At 45.9% G+C, this 22194-nt stretch overlaps 1 protein-coding gene across 1 annotated transcript in view; it reads right to left on the bottom strand.

The window, feature by feature from the left end:
• The window catches only part of gsg1l2b (gsg1-like 2b), a 144398-nt gene that overhangs the window by 104161 nt on the left and 18043 nt on the right, over positions 1 to 22194 (bottom strand). The window contains exon 3 of the mRNA XM_048554810.2: positions 8196 to 8348. Within this exon, the coding sequence (XP_048410767.1) occupies positions 8196 to 8348 (153 nt within the window). The remainder of the gene's footprint in view (positions 1 to 8195; positions 8349 to 22194) is intronic.

Here is a 22194-nt window from a genome sequence, read left to right as displayed (position 1 = left end):
GGCAACAGTGAGCACTCATCTTCCAGCTGCTTCGAGCCTCCGCCTAATCCTGCTGGCACACGCCCAAACATCCACATCTCCTTCCGGGTAACCCATCCCATTAACCCCACAGCCTCGTACTTACTCATGTAAGTACGACCCCCCAAGGGGTCTATATATGCCTACACCTGTGTATCTTTCTCAGCCAGGCTCTAGCATAGGAGGTGTCTGGACATCAATGAGGTAAGCTGCAACATTCTCAAGGTGTTCAACATGCTTCAATCACCCACAATTCGCAAGTTGCTGCTGCCACACCATTTGTGAAAAGAATGAAAGATGGCACAAAATTATCTTGATGTTGAGATAGGCCTCATCACAGTTGTTGCCCAATTTGGCCACAGATCTTACCACAGTTCACATTGCTCAGTCTGATGTAAGGTCCCGCTCTATCCCTGACACGTACCTCATTTATACAGCAACTTCCACCTCAGCTGCCCCAAAGTGCATGACAGCCAGTGAAATAAATACGTTTAAGCGTACCTTCTTGCAGACATTACAGGGAAATGCAGCTGCAAATTGATGCACAGCAATATCCCACAAACAGTGATGCCTGTGACAGATGGTGATATTGTGATAATGCCTCTGGACTAAACTCAATGGTCCCAGGCTGATATAGTGGGGGATGTGAGTGAGACCACAAGACATTACCGAGAGTTGAGAACACAGTCTAGTCTATCACACAAACCAGCTTCCCATCCATTGACTCCATTGATACTTCTCACTGCCTTGTGAAAACAACCAACATAATCAAACACTGCTCCCACCTGAGTTATATTCCATTCCACTTCTTCCATCAGGTAGATTGGATACAATTAAAAAAGATTCAACAGCTTCCTCCCTGTTGTTATTCGACTTCTGAATGGACTTTTCAAATTTTAAATTTAATGTTGGTCTCACTTTCTGTGCACCTTCTCTGCAGCTGTAACATTGTAGTACTCTCTTATATTAGCCTGTACACGTTACCAGTACTGCATGCAAAACAAATGTTTTCACTGTACCTAGGTACATGAGACGATAATAAATCAAATCATATCAACTCAATTTAAATGCCATTAACAAATCTGGAATTTTACATCTGTCTCCACTAATAGCAACCATGAGGATGATCATGAATGACTGAGGAAAACTGTTTTTTGATGGGGAGGAGATCTGCTAACCTTACCTGGTCTGGCCTACATGTAACGATAGACCCACAGCAATGTGGTTGACTTTTAACTGCTCATACAAATGGTCTAGAAAGACCCTCATTTGAAAGGCAATTAGGGATGGGCAACAAATGCTGGCCTTGACAGTTACTTCCACCCATCATGAAAAAATGTGATCATGTTTGGATTATCTTTTTCCAAAGTCATTTGAGCAAACCATTTCCACTCCCCCTCCCATTCTCTTGATGACATGTCCATCATGGGCCTCCTGCACTGCCACAATGATGCCACCCGAAGGTTGCAGGAACAGCAACTCATATTCCGCCTGGGAACCCTGCAGCCATATGGTATCAATGTGGACTTCACCAGTTTCAAAATCTCCCCTTCCCCCACTGCATCCCTAAACCAGCCCAGTTCATCCCCTCCCCCCACTGCACCACACAACCAGCCCAGCTCTTCCCCCCCACCCACTGCATCCCAAAACCAGTCCAACCTGTCTCTGCCTCCCTAACCGGTTCTTCCTCTCACCCATCCCTTCCTCCCACCCCAAGCCGCACCCCCAGCTACCTACTAACCTCATCCCACCTCCTTGACCTGTCCGTCTTCCCTGGACTGACCTATCCCCTCCCTACCTCCCCACCTACACCCTCTCCACCTATCTTCTTTACTCTCCATCTTCGGTCCGCCTCCCCCTCTCTCCCTATTTATTCCAGTTCCCTCCCCCCATCCCCCTCTCTGATGAAGGGTCTAGGCCCGAAATGTCAGCTTTTGTGCTCCTGAGATGCTGCTTGGCCTGCTGTGTTCATCCAGCCTCACATTTTATTATCTGAGGAGAAAGTATTGACTGAAACAGTCCCCTGCTTTGCTTTGAAATAATCTTACATTTACCTCTTGGAAATGTTTGAGCTTTGGCTGATGCCATAAGTGAAACGCTCTTAGCCAGGAGCACTGGGAACATCAACAACAACAGCACCAGAAGTTGCTGGTGGAGCTCAGCAGGTCTGGCAGTGTCCATGAAGAAACAATCAGAGTTAACATTTTGGGTCCGGTGACCCAACAGTCACTGGACCCGAAACGTTAAGTCTGATTTTTTCCTTCACAGATGTTTCCAGGCCAGCTGAGCTTTTCCAGCAACTTTTGTTTTTGTTCCTGATTTACAGCATCTACAGTCCTTTCGGTTTTAATGCCCAGGGAACATCAGCCTTTGTATACTCAAGGCTCTGGAAATGAGCTTGAACCCACAATCTTGAAATTCAGAGGCAAGATTGAAATCACTTGGTGGCATTCTACCACAAAATAATTTGCACTTGCAAGCTATGGTATTGTTAACAATGCCTTCTCATTACATTTAAAATTCAAACCTGTTACTGTGCACAGCACAGCAGATACAAGATCAGCTGATAGAGCATCTACTAACTGAATCTCTCAGCCAAACCTTCCCATTCAGCCACGTTGGAAATAATGTTGATAGATTCAAGACTCTGGCTTCAAATCTGAGTAACAAAGGAATTGAGAAGAATTGAAGACAGGATTGTTGATAGAATGTGAATGACTATGGTGGTGGGGCCGACAGAATGTAACCTACTAGGTTTGAATAATGTGTTTGTCTTGTCATGACAAATCATGCAGATTTTACAGAATTATGCGTTGAATAGGCAAAATAATTCAATTCTGTTAACACTGCTTTGCATTTCCTTATTTCCCATGGGAAATTAGATGTTCATTTTAGCTGTGGTGAAGAGTTTCACAGCTTCACTTGATAGTTAATGCATCTGTTTCCTACCTATCCACTGCCCTGCCCATTCCACTCACCAACCCCTACCATTCCGTACCTGCACTCACCTATCACCATCCCACCTACCTTCCCCCAGCACCAGACCTCCTCTCTCTATTTCCCAGCTCCCTTCTCCCTCCCCTATTTCTGAAGAAGGTTCCTCATCTGAAACATCTACTTTCCTGCTACTCTGATGTTGCCTGGCCTGCTGTGTTCCTCCAGCTCCACACTGTGTGGTCCCTGACTCCAGCATCTGCAGTTCTTGCCATCTCTGTTTCCTCTGAATGTTCTTGGCATCACTTTTGGGAGGGGATAGCTTAGCTTCCTTTCAATAAAATATATTGGTGCCAGTTTGTTGAGGTCAATTCGAGAGAGATAACATGATATGCCAAATAGCTTGTGTGAAGATTAAAGAAACATTGATTTCTCATAAATAACAGATAACAACGTATTGATAAAATAATTATGATTCTCAACTCAGTTTGTAAGCTCCTTCCTCACTGTGGTGATGTTTGCTCTCAATAGGAATGGTGGCATAACTTTCCCTTTCTTTGATCTCTGCAACATTGATGTTTGAGCCAGAGTTATTGAGTTTGGCTGGAGAAGGTGTAATGCGAGGTCACATCATTTTTGAGGTACATTCCAAGTTATCTGAAACTATTCTAAAATGTAGTTTGTTATAATGCTGTTAGCATGAAGTTGAGAAGTAAATTTCCACACACAGAGTTTGGTGAGCCCGTGGAATTCTCTGCCAAAGAAAGCGGTTGAGGTCAAAACATTGAATGTTTTCAAGATAAAGTGGGGGGTTTCAAGAATAGGGACCATATTTTTAAGGTGAGAGGAGAACTATTTAAAAAAGGCGTGAGAGGCATTTTTTTATTTTCACAGAGGGTGGTTTGTGTATGGAATGAACTTCCAGAGGAAGTGGTGGATGTGGGTGCAGTTACAACATTTAAAAAAGAATTTGTACATCAAGGGGAAATGTTTTTCAGGATATGGGCCAAGCGCAGGCAGGTGGGACTAGTTTAGTTTGGGATTATGGTCAGCATGGGCCGGTTGGACCGAAGGTTCTGTTTTCGTGCTGTATGACTCGATAACTGTATACAATTCTTAATACTAAAAGGACTAAAGATTTTAGGGACAGTGGGAACAGAGCTGGATGATCATATTGAACAGCAGAGCAGGCTCAAAGGGCCAAATGCTCCCGTTCCTGTTTTATCTGTTTCTATAGTTAGGAGGTATTTAAAGTCATTGAAAGGGCAATTTGGTGTAAATACATTTCAGTTGGACCTTGAGAGAAAGTGAAATTTGAGGAACAGCCTACATGTTTGGAATTGCAGAATTTTATAGGCAGAATTATAGCTGTCAATATTAAACATCCATTAATGAAATGTATGCAGTTAGAAAGTAGATTCCTTGTACTTGGGATCGCTGAAGATGCACAGATAATAATGGTCATGCACGGGGTAAGGCTTATCTAAAGAAAAGCAACTGTAGCAACAGTAAGGTCAAGGGTTTGGCTAGAAATGAGAGCAGCCTGGAGCAAAAAGGCTGTGACTGAACAAAAGAAGTGTTCTTCTGACTGAAGAATTAATGGTGCAATTTATGAACAGTGGAAGTGAAATGGAAAAAGCAACAGTTGAAGACAGTGAGGTCGAATTTTGGCAAACAACCATCAGATCTGGACTAGTCTTGGAATATGGTCAGATGATATACTACTGTAGAGACTGGGCAGCCATTTCTGGTGGCTGCTGATGGTGATACATGGCAGGAAGCGGCCTGACATCTAAATAACATCTGATCTATAAATGTACCTACTCTGGACCTACCAGGCAACCATTATCCCTTGGTCTAGAACGAAGAACAAAGAACAAAGAAAATTACAGCACAGGAACAGGCCCTTCGGCCCTCCAAGCCTGCACCAATCGAGATCCTCTGTCTAAACCTGTCATCTATTTTCTAAGGGTCTGTGTCCCTTTGCTTCCTGCCCATCCATGTGCTTGTCCAGATACATCTTAACAGACACTATTGTGTCTGCGACTATCACCTCTGCTGGCAACGCATTCCAGGCACCCACAACCCTCGGCGTAAAGAGCTTTCCATGTATATCTCCCAAAAACTTTCCTCCTCTCACTTTGAACTCACGACCCCTAGTAAATGAGTCCCCCACTCTAAGAAAAAGTTTCTTGCTATCAACCTTGTCTATACCCCTCATGATTTTGTAGACCTCAAGCAGCCCCCCTCAAGCTCCGTCTTTCTAATGAAAATAATCCTAGCTAGTGCCCTCCATACCAGGCAACATCCTGGTGAACCTCCTCTGCACCCTCTCCAAAGTATCCACATCCTTTTGGTAATGTGATGACCAGAACTGCACACAGTACTCCAAATGTGGCCGAACCAAAGTCCTATACAACTGCAACATGGCCTGCCAATTCTTGTACTCAATACCCTGTCCAATGAAGGAAAGCATGCCATATGCCTTCTTGACCACTCTATTGACCTGCGTTGCCACCTTCAGGGAACAATGGGCCTGAACACCCAGATCTCTCTGAACATCAATTTTCCCCAGGACTTTTCCATTTACTGTATAGTTTGCTCTTGAATTAGATCTTCCAAAATGCATCACCTCACATTTGCCAGATTGAACTCCATCTGCCATTTATGTGCACAACTCTCCAAACTAACTATATTCTGCTGTAATCTCTGACAGTCCCCTTCACTACCTGCCACCCCACCAATCTTCGTGTCCTCAGCAAACTTGCTAATCAGACCACCTACACCTTCCTCCAGATCATTTACGTATGTCACAAAACAACAGCACAGCACAGATCCCTGTAGAACTCCACTGGTCATAGGTCTCCAATTTGAGAAACCTCCTTCCACTACTACTCTCTGTCTCCTGTCTACATCTGAATGAGCTTGTGGAATTCCTTACCACAGGAAGTAGTTGATGCCGTAACATTGAATGTATTCAAGAGGTGGCTAGATACAGCACTTGGGGCGAATGGGTTCAAGGGTTATGGGGAGAAAGCAGGATTAGGCTATTGATTTGGATGATCAGCCATGATTGTGATGAATGGTGGAGCAGGCTCAAAGAGCCGAATGGACTCCTCCTGCACCCACCTTCTATGTTTCTATAACCCAACCGCAATCTTTAAAGGTCCACATTGAAACTCCTGGCAACATTGGGGCAAGTCATCCTGCACCTTCCCCATTGGATGGAGCAACATGCCAGCCAACAACTCTTTCCTGATAAATATTGACAGACTTATCCATATACAAACTGATAATGGATAATATTGATATTGTTTTACACTAATGTTAACATTGTACCACCTATTCAGAGAGCTGTTAAAATGCCTTTTACCATCTTGCAGGTGGAAATCAGATTTGAGAGATTTGTATTGTTTTCTTTGGAAAGACAAAGCCAGAGAGGAAATTTGACAGTGGCATTCAGGTCTGGGCAGAACTTGATTAGCAGAATTTCTTTCTGCTCATGAAAGGATAGAGAAGAAGTTCACATGGATTTAAAGCAAGTAGCAAAATACGTAAAAGCAATATTTCTCATCCAGTGCACGGTTAGGGTCTGTACTGCGCTGCCTAAGTATAGTTGGGGCAGACTCAATCCATGTATTCAAAAGGAAGATTGACTTATTTTCAAAAGAAAGGAACAATGTGCAGGATTACAGGGAGAATGCAGCAGGATGTCACAAAGTGAAATGCTTAATCAGACAACTGATGTAGACATGATACACCAAGTAGTCTCTTGCTGTGATGTAGTAGTTTCACTGACTCTGCTGGTATACCCCATAGTGATTTGTTTCAAATGTTTTTCTTGGCTTCACGTACAATTGTCAGAATCTTAATCTTAACTCATTTTTAGCCAATGTGCTATCCAAATGCACGAAGGTGGATATTTAAAATAGGACTGGTTACTTGTTTGCCCTGAAGCTGTTGATTTTAACTCCTGGTAAGGATGTTTAATCAAAGCGAAGAAAAAGAAAGAGAGAGAGAGAACACACTGTAAAGCCAGTGCTTGGTTCGCCACTTCAGTGACTACATCTGCAGACTATTCCAACAATCAACTCAGATGCAACAAGCTGAAGCCACTACACCAGATCAGGGTGAAGTGTTTTTCTCACAATTGATCTCCTGCTTCCAGAGTATTTTCTGGAACATCTTATCCTTAAAAAAAACATAAGTCCAGTCCTATTGATTCAAAGATCATTCCTGCTAACACATTGGTTGCTTTCTATGTGAAGAACCTTCCAAATCATGACTCTAAACATGAAGCTTCTCACGCAGTGCTCTTGACAGATTTAAAAGTAATGCTGTGGGCTTATTTCTACCAACAATCAATCATATAACTCTGTCCATGATATCACTGTTGTAGTTGAAAAGAGTTAGAAGTGACAACCAACAACTTATATAGGACTCTAGAGATTAACTGAGCAGATAGTTGTAAAACTTCAGCATTACTCCTGTCACTGAAAGCATCATCATCTAGGACACAATGGTTTTTGTTATCCCTGCCGCATATATATATTTCTCACATTGTTAGATCCAGTAACTTCTTCAAGCCAGTTTTCATGAGTTGTACTGGGGAATAAAAATGGTCAGGGACACCCACTTGCATCGATGCTGTCACCTCCCCCACAAACTAATCATTTGCAAAGTAACTACACTTTTAAAAAGTTGCAAAATTTATTACCAGCCTTCTTCTGGAATTACAACTTTAAAAGTGTCCCGTTGTCATACCAATTTTAAAACTTTTTCTCAAATCCTGACATGCTCAGGTGAGCTATTGAAATACCTGCTTCGTAATCTGTTATATGAAGGTTCTCAATGTCCTAGTTATAAGGACGCACCTGTAACAAATCTCAAATAACTCTGTTGTTACTGTGTTCCCATTAGCCATTTTGTGTTAATCACTAACCAGTTATATATAACTAACCTGTTTTATGTATCCCCATTGTCATTTTTGTTAATTGCGCATTAGTCCCAGTGTCACCATCAGCAGGATGAGCTGTGATATTCAGTCCTCATTATCTAATTGTCTGTGGAGTGATTATGCTCAGTGCTAAAGTCTAAAATCTATGAACAGCACATTCAGTACAACGACTTAACCATATCACTTTAAGTTCTGCAAAGCTTCATCACTCCATCAAACCCGGATTACAGATAAATTGGAATCCAACATTTCACAAGCGAAAGGTACTAAATAATGAAATAATTACCTGATAGGACAGTGAAGATGGCAGCAAAGGCGTTTAGTTTCAAGCCATCGATCACATTTGTGTAGTGACAGATCTCTACACACATGAGGCTGAGGCCCACAACCAGCAAAAGGATGTAAAGAATCTCTGCTACAATAGACAGCCAGAGGACACCTAGAAGGAAAGATAAAACAAATAAATCAAGCATTATCTGTAAAACAGCTAGGTTGAAACATGTATCTTTTGAGATTCTAACCAAAGCAGGATACTCATTCTTGGTGTGGGTGTTAATGCTTAAATGCCTTGCTTTTATTTTCCAACAACAGAAATTGTTAACAGTGGGGTTGACCTTAGTTCCAAAGGCCCCTCTATATACTGTGGACACTGACTGCCTGGAGTTACCCCCTAAATATTGGCCACTTAGAAGCCATGGTTATGCAGTTGCACAGCAGCATGGGTTTGCAAACAGCAAAAAAATTTAGAATTGTGTGTGCATTACGACTATAATTAATAACTGTTATCCCGGAACAGAAATGGACACGAACTATACTGTTTGTAAAGATAATAAAATGTGAGGCTGGATGAACACAGCAGGCCAAGCAGCATCTCAGGAGCACAAAAGCTGACGTTTCGGGCCTAGACCCTTCATCAGAGAGGGGGATGGGGGGAGGGAACTGGAATAAATAGGGAGAGAGGGGGAGGCGGACCGAAGATGGAGAGTAAAGAAGATAGGTGGAGAGGGTGTAGGTGGGGAGGTAGGGAGGGGATAGGTCAGTCCAGGGAAGACGGACAGGTCAAGGAGGTGGGATGAGGTCAGTAGGTAGCTGGGGGTGCGGCTTGGGGTGGGAGGAAGGGATGGGTGAGAGGAAGAACCGGTTAGGGAGGCAGAGACAGGTTGGACTGGTTTTGGGATGCAGTGGGTGGGGGGGAGGAGCTGGGCTGGTTGTGTGGTGCAGTGGGGGGAGGGGACGAACTGGGCTGGTTTAGGGATGCAGTGGGGGAAGGGGAGATTTTGAAACTGGTGAAGTCCACATTGATACCATATGGCTGCAGGGTTCCCAGGCGGAATATGAGTTGCTGTTCCTGCAACCTTCGGGTGGCATCATTGTGGCAGTGCAGGAGGCCCATGATGGACATGTCATCAAGAGAATGGGAGGGGGAGTGGAAATGGTTTGCGACTGGGAGGTGCAGTTGTTTGTTGCGAACTGAGCGGAGGTGTTCTGCAAAGCGGTCCCCAAGCCTCCGCTTGGTTTCCCCAATGTAGAGAAAGCCGCACCGGGTACAGTGGATGCAGTATACCACATTGGCAGATGTGCAGGTGAACCTCTGCTTAATGTGGAATGTCATCTTGGGGCCTGGGATGGGGGTGAGGGAGGAGGTGTGGGGACAAGTGTAGCATTTCCTGCGGTTGCAGGGGAAGGTGCCGGGTGTGGTGGGGTTGGAGGGCAGTGTGGAGCGAACAAGGGAGTCACGGAGAGAGTGGTCTCTCCGGAAAGCAGACAGGGGTGGGGATGGAAAAATGTCTTGGGTGGTGGGGTCGGATTGTAAATGGCGGAAGTGTCGGAGGATAATGCGTTGTATCCGGAGGTTGGTAGGGTGGTGTGTGAGAACGAGGGGGATCCTCTTGGGGCGGTTGTGGCGGGGGCGGGGTGTGAGGGATGTGTCGCGGGAAATGCGGGAGACGCGGTCAAGGGCGTTCTCAATCACCGTGGGGGGGAAGTTGCGGTCCTTAAAGAACTTGGACATCTGGGATGTGCGGGAGTGGAATGTCTTATCGTGGGAGCAGATGCGGCGGAGGCGGAGGAATTGGGAATAGGGGATGGAATTTTTGCAGGAGGGTGGGTGGGAGGAGGTGTATTCTAGGTAGCTGTGGGAGTCAGTGGGCTTGAAATGGACATCAGTTACAAGCTGGTTGCCTGAGATGGAGACTGAGAGGTCCAGGAAGGTGAGGGATGTGCTGGAGATGGCCCAGGTGAACTGAAGGTTGGGGTGGAAGGTGTTGGTGAAGTGGATGAACTGTTCGAGCTCCTCTGGGGAGCAAGAGGCGGCGCCGATACAGTCATCAATGTACCGGAGGAAGAGGTGGGGTTTGGGGCCTGTGTAGGTGCGGAAGATGGACTGTTCCACGTAACCTACAAAGAGGCAGGCATACCTGGGGCCCATGCGGGTGCCCATGGCCACCCCCTTAGTCTGTAGGAAGTGGGAGGAGTCAAAAGAGAAGTTGTTGAGTGTGAGGACGAGTTCCGCTAGGCGGATGAGAGTGTCGGTGGAGGGGGCCTGGTCGGGCCTGCGGGACAGGAAGAAGTGGAGGGCCTTGAGGCCATCTCCATGCGGAATGCAGGTGTACAGGGACTGGACGTCCATGGTGAATATGAGGTGTTGGGGGCCAGGGAATTGGAAGTCCTGGAGGAGGTGGAGGGCGTGGGTGGTGTCACGGACATAGGTGGGGAGTTCCTGGACCAAAGGGGAGAAAATGGAGTCCAGATAGGTGGAGATGAGTTCGGTGGGGCAGGAGCAGGCTGAGACGATGGGTCGACCAGGGCAGGCAGGTTTGTGGATTTTGGGTTGCTTCAGGACATGGTCGAGCAGTTTCAAGGCCGAAGAGATTACAAGAGAGTTGCAATGGGAGAGAGATTCCCTGAGGTTGGTCCGGAGGGAGGAGGGTAACTTCTTCAGGTTAGGCATCCCTGGAAGAGTCCCCCTACAACCACACATCAACGAATACCAGTCACGGTCGGACATAGAGCAGTTTTTCCGCCGTCTTCGCCTGCATGCCTACTTCTTCAACCGGGAACCCAACCCTCCTTCCACTGACCCCTTCACCCGCTTCCAACACAAGTCCTCCTCCTGGACACCACCCCCAGGCCTCCTACCCTCCCTCGACCTCTTCATCTCCAACTGCCGTCGAGACATTAACCGCCTCAACCTCTCCACCCCTCTCACCCACTCCAACCTCTCCCCCGCAGAACGGGCAGCCCTCCGCTCCCTCCGCTCCAACCCCAACCTCACCATCAAACCCGCAGACAAGGGTGGCGCAGTGGTAGTATGGCGTACTGACCTCTACATCGCCGAGGCCAGACGCCAACTCTCCGACACCACCTCCTACCGCCTCCTCGATCATGACCCCACACCCGAGCACCAAACCATCATCTCCAACACCATTCATGACCTCATCACCTCAGGGGACCTCCCACCCACAGCCTCCAACCTCATTGTTCCCCAACCCCGCACGGCCCGTTTCTATCTCCTTCCCAAAATCCACAAACCTGCCTGCCCTGGTCGACCCATCGTCTCAGCCTGCTCCTGCCCCACCGAACTCATCTCCACCTATCTGGACTCCATTTTCTCCCCTTTGGTCCAGGAACTCCCCACCTATGTCCGTGACACCACCCACGCCCTCCACCTCCTCCAGGACTTCCAATTCCCTGGCCCCCAACACCTCATATTCACCATGGACGTCCAGTCCCTGTACACCTGCATTCCGCATGGAGATGGCCTCAAGGCCCTCCGCTTCTTCCTGTCCCGCAGGCCCGACCAGGCCCCCTCCACCGACACTCTCATCCGCCTAGCGGAACTCGTCCTCACACTCAACAACTTCTCTTTTGACTCCTCCCACTTCCTACAGACTAAGGGGGTGGCCATGGGCACCCGCATGGGCCCCAGCTATGCCTGCCTCTTTGTAGGTTACGTGGAACAGTCCATCTTCCGCACCTACACATGCCCCAAACCCCACCTCTTCCTCCGGTACATTGATGACTGTATCGGCGCCGCCTCTTGCTCCCCAGAGGAGCTCGAACAGTTCATCCACTTCACCAACACCTTCCACCCCAACCTTCAGTTCACCTGGGCCATCTCCAGCACATCCCTCACCTTCCTGGACCTCTCAGTCTCCATCTCAGGCAACCAGCTTGTAACTGATGTCCATTTCAAGCCCACTGACTCCCACAGCTACCTAGAATACACCTCCTCCCACCCACCCTCCTGCAAAAATTCCATCCCCTATTCCCAATTCCTCCGCCTCCGCCGCATCTGCTCCCACGATAAGACATTCCACTCCCGCACATCCCAGATGTCCAAGTTCTTTAAGGACCGCAACTTCCCCCCCACGGTGATTGAGAACGCCCTTGACCGCGTCTCCCGCATTTCCCGCGACACATCCCTCACACCCCGCCCCCGCCACAACCGCCCCAAGAGGATCCCCCTCGTTCTCACACACCACCCTACCAACCTCCGGATACAACGCATTATCCTCCGACACTTCCGCCATTTACAATCCGACCCCACCACCCAAGACATTTTTCCATCCCCACCCCTGTCTGCTTTCCGGAGAGACCACTCTCTCCGTGACTCCCTTGTTCGCTCCACACTGCCCTCCAACCCCACCACACCCGGCACCTTCCCCTGCAACCGCAGGAAATGCTACACTTGTCCCCACACCTCCTCCCTCACCCCCATCCCAGGCCCCAAGATGACATTCCACATTAAGCAGAGGTTCACCTGCACATCTGCCAATGTGGTATACTGCATCCACTGTACCCGGTGCGGCTTTCTCTACATTGGGGAAACCAAGCGGAGGCTTGGGGACCGCTTTGCAGAACACCTCCGCTCAGTTCGCAACAAACAACTGCACCTCCCAGTCGCAAACCATTTCCACTCCCCCTCCCATTCTCTTGATGACATGTCCATCATGGGCCTCCTGCACTGCCACAATGATGCCACCCGAAGGTTGCAGGAACAGCAACTCATATTCCGCCTGGGAACCCTGCAGCCATATGGTATCAATGTGGACTTCACCAGTTTCAAAATCTCCCCTTCCCCCACTGCATCCCTAAACCAGCCCAGTTCGTCCCCTCCCCCCACTGCACCACACAACCAGCCCAGCTCCTCCCCCCCACCCACTGCATCCCAAAACCAGTCCAACCTGTCTCTGCCTCCCTAACCGGTTCTTCCTCTCACCCATCCCTTCCTCCCACCCCAAGCCGCACCCCCAGCTACCTACTAACCTCATCCCACCTCCTTGACCTGTCCGTCTTCCCTGGACTGACCTATCCCCTCCCTACCTCCCCACCTACACCCTCTCCACCTATCTTCTTTACTCTCCATCTTCGGTCCGCCTCCCCCTCTCTCCCTATTTATTCCAGTTCCCTCCCCCCATCCCCCTCTCTGATGAAGGGTCTAGGCCCGAAACGTCAGCTTTTGTGCTCCTGAGATGCTGCTTGGCCTGCTGTGTTCATCCAGCCTCACATTTTATTATCTTGGAATCTCCAGCATCTGCAGTTCCCATTATCTCTGTTTGTAAAGATGATTGTTTTGCAATGTTACCTACTCTTTCTCCATGAAATTTTTAAAACAACAATTATTGCAATTCTAGTGAGCTTGTCAAAAGGAGATATGAAAATGCAATCCCAGAACTAAATTGGAGGTTGGTTTATTGCTTATTATTGTTTATTTTAGTTAGCAGGTTACATGAAAATAATCTGTCATTGAAACCCAACTCCTGGAAGCAGGCCATTCAGCCTGTCAAGTCCACACCAACCCTCAGTAGAGCATCCCACTTGGACCCACTCCCTTACTCTATCTCTGTAATCCTGCATTTCCCATGGCTAATCCACCTAACCTGCACATCCCTGGACACTGAGTAATTTCTCATTGATGATCCACCTAGCCTGCACATCTTTGGATGTGGACAAAAACCAGAGCACCCAGAGGAAACAAACACAGACACGAGAAGCACACGCAAATTCCACACAGACCGTCACACAAGGCTAGAATCGAATCCAGGCCCCTGGCGTTGTAAGACGGCAGTGCAAACCACTGGGTCACCATGCCATACAGGCTAATCGTGATAATTGTTCCAAACTTGTGACGTATGCCAAGTTGATCACTTTTCCCTCCACTTGGAAAGTCTGGGGTTGTGGTCAGGGAGAATTAACAGCTCCATTTGTGTTATCAGGCTGCAATCCACATGCTCTCGTGACACATGGGATGTTCAAGCGTTTACGTGTGCATGCATACAGCGTCAGCTCACCTGCCAGGAAGTGTTAAATGATCAACTTTATGTCCACATCAGTTTCTGTTAAATCCTGAACTAACGGCTAGAGGGAAACATGGTAACTTTCATTATCGATACCCTAACATGAGTTTCTGAGCTTTGTAATTTAGGCAAATCTAGTTTCCACACTTTGCACTGTGGTTAGAGGAAATGGATTAACTGAGGAAAATAGGACCATTCAGGTTCAGTGCTAGTTTGCAGCTTTAGTGCAAATAGAGAATTGGCTTTAAGTTCATGGTGATGTTGACTGCAGAAATCCCAATCACTGACTCGGCACCATATCAGCCAACCACTCTCTCCAGCTGAGATGTCAGTTCAAGTTAAAATCATATCAATGGATCCCAAGCAGCTTTGAACAACGTGACCACACTGCAAAAAGTCTCTAAGTTAAGGAACGAGCAACACAGTGAATCACCTTTGCGTTTTTATTCAGTTTCTGATTCTGATCCAGGTCATATATCATTTAAAAATAACACTGAATATTTATTGCTCACAATCAATCCTAGTTTCATTTATCAGCATTTTAGCATTTTGAGGGCACATATATCTGAATATTGAATACATTGACATTATCAGGAAACCTGGTTTTAGACAGATTTCCAGAGGTCAGCTGTTTTGAGAAGCTGAACTGACATTAAAGAATTAGATAATTTAACTCAGAGTGATTCAGCTTTGATTGTGTTCATTAATTCAGCTTTTCAATGCAATTGTCATTGTTCCGACCCCCTCAGTGCCAGGTCCTCTGATAATTTTGTCAGAGGCAAATATGATAGAAAGAGACGAAGATAGAATGCCAGTCTTTATCAGAGTTATTTGCAATGTGTGATATCCAAAACTGGCTGATTCATTCTGAAATAATAAAATGTGAGGCTGGATGAACACAGCAGGCCAAGCAGCATCTCAGGAGCACAAAAGCTGACGTTTCGGGCCTAGACCCTTCATCAGAGAGGGGGATGGGGGGAGGGAACTGGAATAAATAGGGAGAGAGGGGGAGGCGGACCGAAGATGGAGAGCAAAGAAGATAGGTGGAGAGGGTGTAGGTGGGGAGGTAGGGAGGGGATAGGTCAGTCCAGGGAAGACGGACAGGTCAAGGAGGTGGGATGAGGTTAGTAGGTAGCTGGGGGTGCGGCTGGGGGTGGGAGGAAGGGATGGGTGAGAGGAAGAACCGGTTAGGGAGGCAGAGACAGGTTGGACTGGTTTTGGGATGCAGTGGGTGGGGGGGAAGAGCTGGGCTGGTTGTGTGGTGCAGTGGGGGGAGGGGATGAACTGGGCTGGTTTAGGGATGCAGTGGGGGAAGGGGAGATTTTGAAACTGGTGAAGTCCACATTGATACCACATTCCACATTCCACATTAAGCAGAGGTTCACCTGCACATCTGCCAATGTGGTATACTGCATCCACTGTACCCGGTGCGGCTTTCTCTACATTGGGGAAACCAAGCGGAGGCTTGGGGACCGCTTTGCAGAACACCTCCGCTCAGTTCGCAACAAACAACTGCACCTCCCAGTCGCAAACCATTTCCACTCCCCCTCCCATTCTCTTGATGACATGTCCATCATGGGCCTCCTGCACTGCCACAATGATGCCACCCGAAGGTTGCAGGAACAGCAACTCATATTCCGCCTGGGAACCCTGCAGCCATATGGTATCAATGTGGACTTCACCAGTTTCAAAATCTCCCCTTCCCCCACTGCATCCCTAAACCAGCCCAGTTCATCCCCTCCCCCCACTGCACCACACAACCAGCCCAGCTCTTCCCCCCCACCCACTGCATCCCAAAACCAGTCCAACCTGTCTCTGCCTCCCTAACCGGTTCTTCCTCTCACCCATCCCTTCCTCCCACCCCCAGCCGCACCCCCAGCTACCTACTAACCTCATCCCACCTCCTTGACCTGTCCGTCTTCCCTGGACTGACCTATCCCCTCCCTACCTCCCCACCTACACCCTCTCCACCTATCTTCTTTGCTCTCCATCTTCGGTCCGCCTCCCCCTCTCTCCCTATTTATTCCAGTTCCCTCCCCCCATCCCCCTCTCTGATGAAGGGTCTAGGCCCGAAACGTCAGCTTTTGTGCTCCTGAGATGCTGCTTGGCCTGCTGTGTTCATCCAGCCTCACATTTTATTATCTTGGAATCTCCAGCATCTGCAGTTCCCATTATCTCTGATTCATTCTGAATGCTGTTTCACCCAAATTGCTCATGGTCAATTTTTGTTCCTTTAATTTTGATTCATAGATTTTCATTCATAAATAAAAAAAAACATGCTGTTCACTGACTGTATGTGAGAATATATTGGTGCCTTGTGGCCTCCCTGTATATACTGGAGATAACAAAGTGTTTGCAAGAAGCTTCCAGGTAATTTGGAAGCTGCTTTAATCAGTCCAGCCAATTCATCCAATTGCGTAGTTGAGCCAGCTGAGTACAGGCCAATGACATCCCAGATTTGATCTCTGCATATTGAGTTATGCCTGTGATCAGCTGTGCCTGTGATAGAGATGTTATTCAGTGGCTTGGGCAAGGGAGCAGAAAAACAGCCAGGGTTCTTGTTCTTTCAACAATTATCTGGTTTTCTGCTCGAGATGCAGATACCCTTATGTGTCAATAAAGACAGGAAAGAGATTATTTAGAGGTGCAGTAGTGGCTTAGTGGTTAGGACTGCTGCCACACAGCGCTAGTGACCCAGGTTCAATCCAGCCTTGGGCAACTGTCTGTATGGAGTTTGCACATCGTCTACATGGATTTCCTCTGGATGCCAAGGTTTTCTCCCACAGTCTGAAGGTTAGATGGTTTGGGCATGGGAAATGCAGGGTTACAGAGATAGGGTAGGGCAGTAAGTCTGGGTGAAATGCTCTTCAGAGAGTCAGTGTAGACTTGTGGGCCAAATGGCCTCTTTCCACACTGTGGGGATTCTTCAGACATGGTCTTTGATGACATGCTCTATGAAGTAACCCCCACCTCACCCTCAAGATAATGCTTTGCTATGATTACAGCCAATGGCTGTACTGTGCAAGTCAGATTCCAAAGTGAGTGCATCGATAGACAAAAGATATTATTTTTATACCCTGGCGGTCATTCACCGAATAACTTCACAAGAGACTGTCAATGTACTTTTTAAAAAAACATCAAAGTTAATTACACCAAAAAAAGCACAAATCATTTGGCACTATACAAGAACTATCTTAAATTCTTTGGTGACAAGCATTAGAAAGAGTAATTCAACCTTTCCAATCTCGCAAACGTGTTTACAGAGCTGAATCCTCAGTGAAGGGTCATCCATGTCCTCATTTTCAAGTACACTTCAGTTCACAGAATTGGTTCCTGTTTGAAAAATTTCTGCAATCACTCCATTTATTTAGTTAATTCCTCTTTCTGAGAACTGTCAACAAACTGCAAGTATCGCTCAACAATTTCTTCAAATATAAGATAATAAAATGTGAGGCTGGATGAACACAGCAGGCCAAGCAGCATCTCAGGAGCACAAAAGCTGACGTTTCAGGCCTAGACCCTTCATCAGAGAGGGGGATGGGGAGAGGGAACTGGAATAAATAGGGAGAGAGGGGGAGGCGGACCAAAGATGGAGAGAAAAGAAGATAGGTGGAGAGAGTATAGGTGGGGAGGTAAGGAGGGGATAGGTTAGTCCAGGGAAGACGGACGGGTCAAGGAGGTGGGATGAGGTTAGTAGGTAGATGGGGGTGCAGCTTGGGGTGGGAGGAAGGGCTGGGTGAGAGGAAGAACAGGTTAGGGAGGCAGAGACAGGTTGGACTGGTTTTGGGATGCAGTGGGTGGGGGGGAAGAGCTGGGCTGGTTGTGTGGTGCAGTGGGGGGAGGGGACGAACTGGGCTGGTTTAGGGATACAGTGGGGGAAGGGGAATTTTGAAACTGGTGAAGTCCACATTGATACCATATGGCTGCAGGGTTCCCAGGCAGAATATGAGTTGCTGTTCCTGCAAACTTCGGGTGGCATCGTTGTGGCACTGCAGGAGGCCCATGATGGACATGTCATCTAGAGAACGGGAGGGGGAGTGGAAATGGTTTGCGACTGGGAGGTGCAGTTGTTTGTTGCAAATTTCTTCAAATGGTTCCTTAAACATCCCTTCCATAGTCTTCAGTTCCTGAAGCATTTCTCTAACTGACATTAAGACACTGACTCAAGACTTATTCTATTCTGTTCTGACTAGTTCAGAGATTGCAGTTGTTATAGGCCTTTTCTCTCTGAATGATCTGCTTTTGACAGAGATCAGTGATAGTAGGAACTGCAGATGCGGCAGAATCTGAGATAACAAGGTGTGTGCTCCTGAGATGCTGCTTGGCCTGCTGTGTTCATCCAGCTTCACAGTTTATTATCTTGGATTGTCCAGCATCTGCAGTTCCCATTATCTCTCATAACAAGGTGTGTAGCTGGATGAACACAGCAGGCCAAGCAGCATCTTCTTGGCCTGCTGTGTTCATCCAGCTCTACTCTTTGACAGAGATCAAAATACTTTATCTTTCTATTGTTCTGACTTTCTATCTCTCTGTGTTTTTGGGCACTTTGTTGCTAGATAATGTCAGTGCATTTTTTCATTTCTACACAATGTTCCTAATACATTCAACTTTTCACCTCAATCTCTACTCTAAGGTTGTAAACCCTAAATAAAATTTCAATTCCAGCAGCATACTTTAGAAAGGACGTCAAGGCCTTAGAGACAATGCAGAGGAGCTTTACTGGAATTACCAGGGCTGAGGGGCTTCAGTTAGATTGAGAAACTATGCAAGTGACCTATTCCCCTGACAAAGTCAGAAGTCACATGACACCAGGTTATAGTTCAACAGGTTTATTTGAAATCACAAGCTTTCAGAGAGCTGCTCCCTCGTCAGGGGAAGTGACCACTTTCTCTAACTAACACAGACTATTTTGGAGATTGCAGTTGTTACAGACTTTTTCTCTTTAAAAGATCACCTGAGGAAGGAGCACTGCTCCAAAAGTTTGTGATTCCAAATAAATGTGTTGGACTATAACCTGGTGTTGTGTGACTTCTGACTGTCCAACCCTGTCCAATATTAGCACCTCCACGTCCTGACAGCAGAGAAGATTAATGGAAGACATAGTACAGGTATTCAACATCAGGAACTGCATTGAAGAGTCAACAAGCAGAAGAAACTAGTTATCATGTCAAAAGAGTTGAAAACCATTGGTTTTTGAGCCAGAGTTAACATGAAGAAATAGTTTTATGATGAATGCCCTATCTGAAGGGTGATAGAAACACATACAATAGCAATGTTTGAAAAAGAATTAGATAAATGCTTTGATGGAACATTGAGAAAGAGCAGAAGAATAGAATTAAACAGATTTCCTGAGCAAAGAGCTTGCATGGGCATGATTAGTTAAACGGCCTCCTTCTGCATCATATCATTCCATGATACTCAGTGGCCATTGCTGATCAGGTGACATCAGCAGAGGCTAGTGGTGTGCTTATGAATGATTCTCTTTTGCATTTTGGGAAGTGGGAACCATGGCAGATTCTGATCATTGACACTCTCCCAGACCATTTCATAGTCCAGCTCCACCAGTGATGCTCAGACCAGGGGGCTGACTTGACCTCAATACACAAACTGTTCTTAAGCAATGAGTCACCGGGAGGAATTTCAAATATATCATTTTTCTTAACTGTAACTCTATTCATCTTTGCAACTGACTTCCTGGTTAAGTGTAAGTGACTCATGCAGAGGAGACAAAGTGCAGTTGTATCTGTCCAACATAAAATTTACACAGCATTTCATGTTGCACATTCTAGTTCAGCACACCTACTAGCATCAGATATTGATACATGGGGTGCTGTAAATGACAGCCTTCCAGTCACATGGTATAATGGAATAAATTAATTTACAAGATTGTGTTCAAGTAAATGCCCAGCTGATAATGCCTGAGAACTTTAGAAATATATGTCACCTAAATATTGGCCTTGTAGACTTGACTGAGCACAGTCAAGGATGTGACAATCTCCATGTTCTCTGATAGTGATTCACAACTACCATTTGCTACTCATCTATATCTTTTTTTGTAGCTGCACCAACACACAAAAGCATCTCCCAACCTCAGTACAACAGATCAGGGGAGCTCATGGCTCTCTCGGTCATTCATTTCTTGTCACTTTATATTGTTATGTAAATATATTTAAGTATTATATAATTATATGTATTATATTAATCTGTGATCATATATTTTATAAATATATTTTTGCTCTGAACGATTTAATTTGAAGTTGCATTAAGACCCACCCAAGACGATGATATCATACAGTCTTTAGGAGTAGAATCAGGCAGTCAGGCACTATTCTGAAGAAGTGTTACTGAACCTAAAACTGTTTTCTCTCCACAGTCTTCCCATCAATTTCTGATTTCCAGCCATTCTTTGCTTTTCAGTCCAGATCAAGGTCCTGATGGAGACAGTGTATGCAATACATCTCCTGACGTTCTTCGCTAATTATGCCTAACTTATCAATGTAAGTTGTGTTCATTGCCATCATGCATTTTTTAATTAACCTATATTTTCCTAATCAACCTATTCAGGGATGTTATTGCACACCTCTGGAGCAGGTTGGACTTGAATTCCAGGTTTCCCAGTCCGGGCTTGGAACACTACCAATGCACTACAATACAGCACCATGCTATTAAGCAATAAACTACCCCTCGTAACATAAAACAAGTGCCTCCTCTTTTTAAGACTTGCCAGCAATCTAACCTCTACTATTGATAATTAGACAGGCCCTCGTACTGAATAGAGGATTCTCAACCACAGGTTGCTTACCCAATCCGGTTTTTGTTGCCAGAAAAGTAGATGGGAGGATTGCGAGCAGCACTATACCCCAACTTCAAGCTGTGAATGGTTGACAATCCAGAGCTTAAATGACAGATATTTTCCTATTACTACAGACTAACAGGATATAACTAAACAGTAAGCTCTGTTAGGATCCTTTGAAGATTAGTTTCCTCGCGTATACATTAGCTGCAGAGAAAGGGTAAAGGCCCAATTGGCACGCAGGAAACAGAAGAATATTTACAGCATTTGCAAAACCAAGGAAGAGAAGTAAGTTACATTCATTGAGCCTTGTAATGATTCAGTTTCAGCAATTTTAGCGGATAGGTACAGTCAAATGTTGAACTGTTAAATTACACCCATGGAAAACTGGTGATATGAAATAGTGACACTCTGCAACAGAGAAATAAGGAAAAAATAAAGAGAAAACACTTTGATTAGTAGTAATAGAGAAAATACTTAGTCTCCTGGGGAGAAATAGCTTGTGGTTCACACAATCTTTACCAGCTTCTCACAAATTTGCACCATGTAGCTGAAATTATGGGAAAACAGATGAAATATCTTCTGTCAACACCTCTGTGAAGAACTGACTAGATTTTAAATTCTTAGATTTTGAACAGGACTGATTATCAGACTCAGGGGTCTTGTTCACAGATGTAAACTTCCATGAGGAGGTTAATTCTTCACAGTGGTGAGTTCAGAACAATATGGCTAGCGCTGACTCAGCAAATGTTGTGCTGAAATAGAGACTGAGATATCATTTCAACAGAGGGAGTTCTTCGCTTAACATGAAGTCCCCAACTTCTTTGTAATAATCCTGCATCATGTACTGCTGTCATAAATAAATGACTTGTGATGGCCTAGTTTTTAATGTCTGCTAAACACAATTTCTCTGTCTTTCTCAGCTGTTGACCATTTTGAGCTTATTTCAAAGCTACTGTCAGCTTTTGGTTTTTATTCTGTTGACGATTTCCCAATTTCAAGTTATTTTGTGAATCAACAAATCTTTATTATGGAATAATTAACACCTGACTGATTAATTTGATTCAATCAGCAATCTGAAATAAATTGTGTGCCATTGTATCTGTTTAGTTTATGCGTTGTGTTAAAACAAGTTGTGTTTTGCTTTTCTTTAGTTAAAATTTGTGGAAACTTGACTGTATTTCTTATTTCCA

The sequence above is a fragment of the Stegostoma tigrinum genome, chromosome 22 (genome assembly GCF_030684315.1).
Source record: "Stegostoma tigrinum isolate sSteTig4 chromosome 22, sSteTig4.hap1, whole genome shotgun sequence".
NCBI lineage: Eukaryota > Metazoa > Chordata > Chondrichthyes > Orectolobiformes > Stegostomatidae > Stegostoma > Stegostoma tigrinum.
This window is presented reverse-complemented; position numbering and strand designations above follow the sequence as displayed.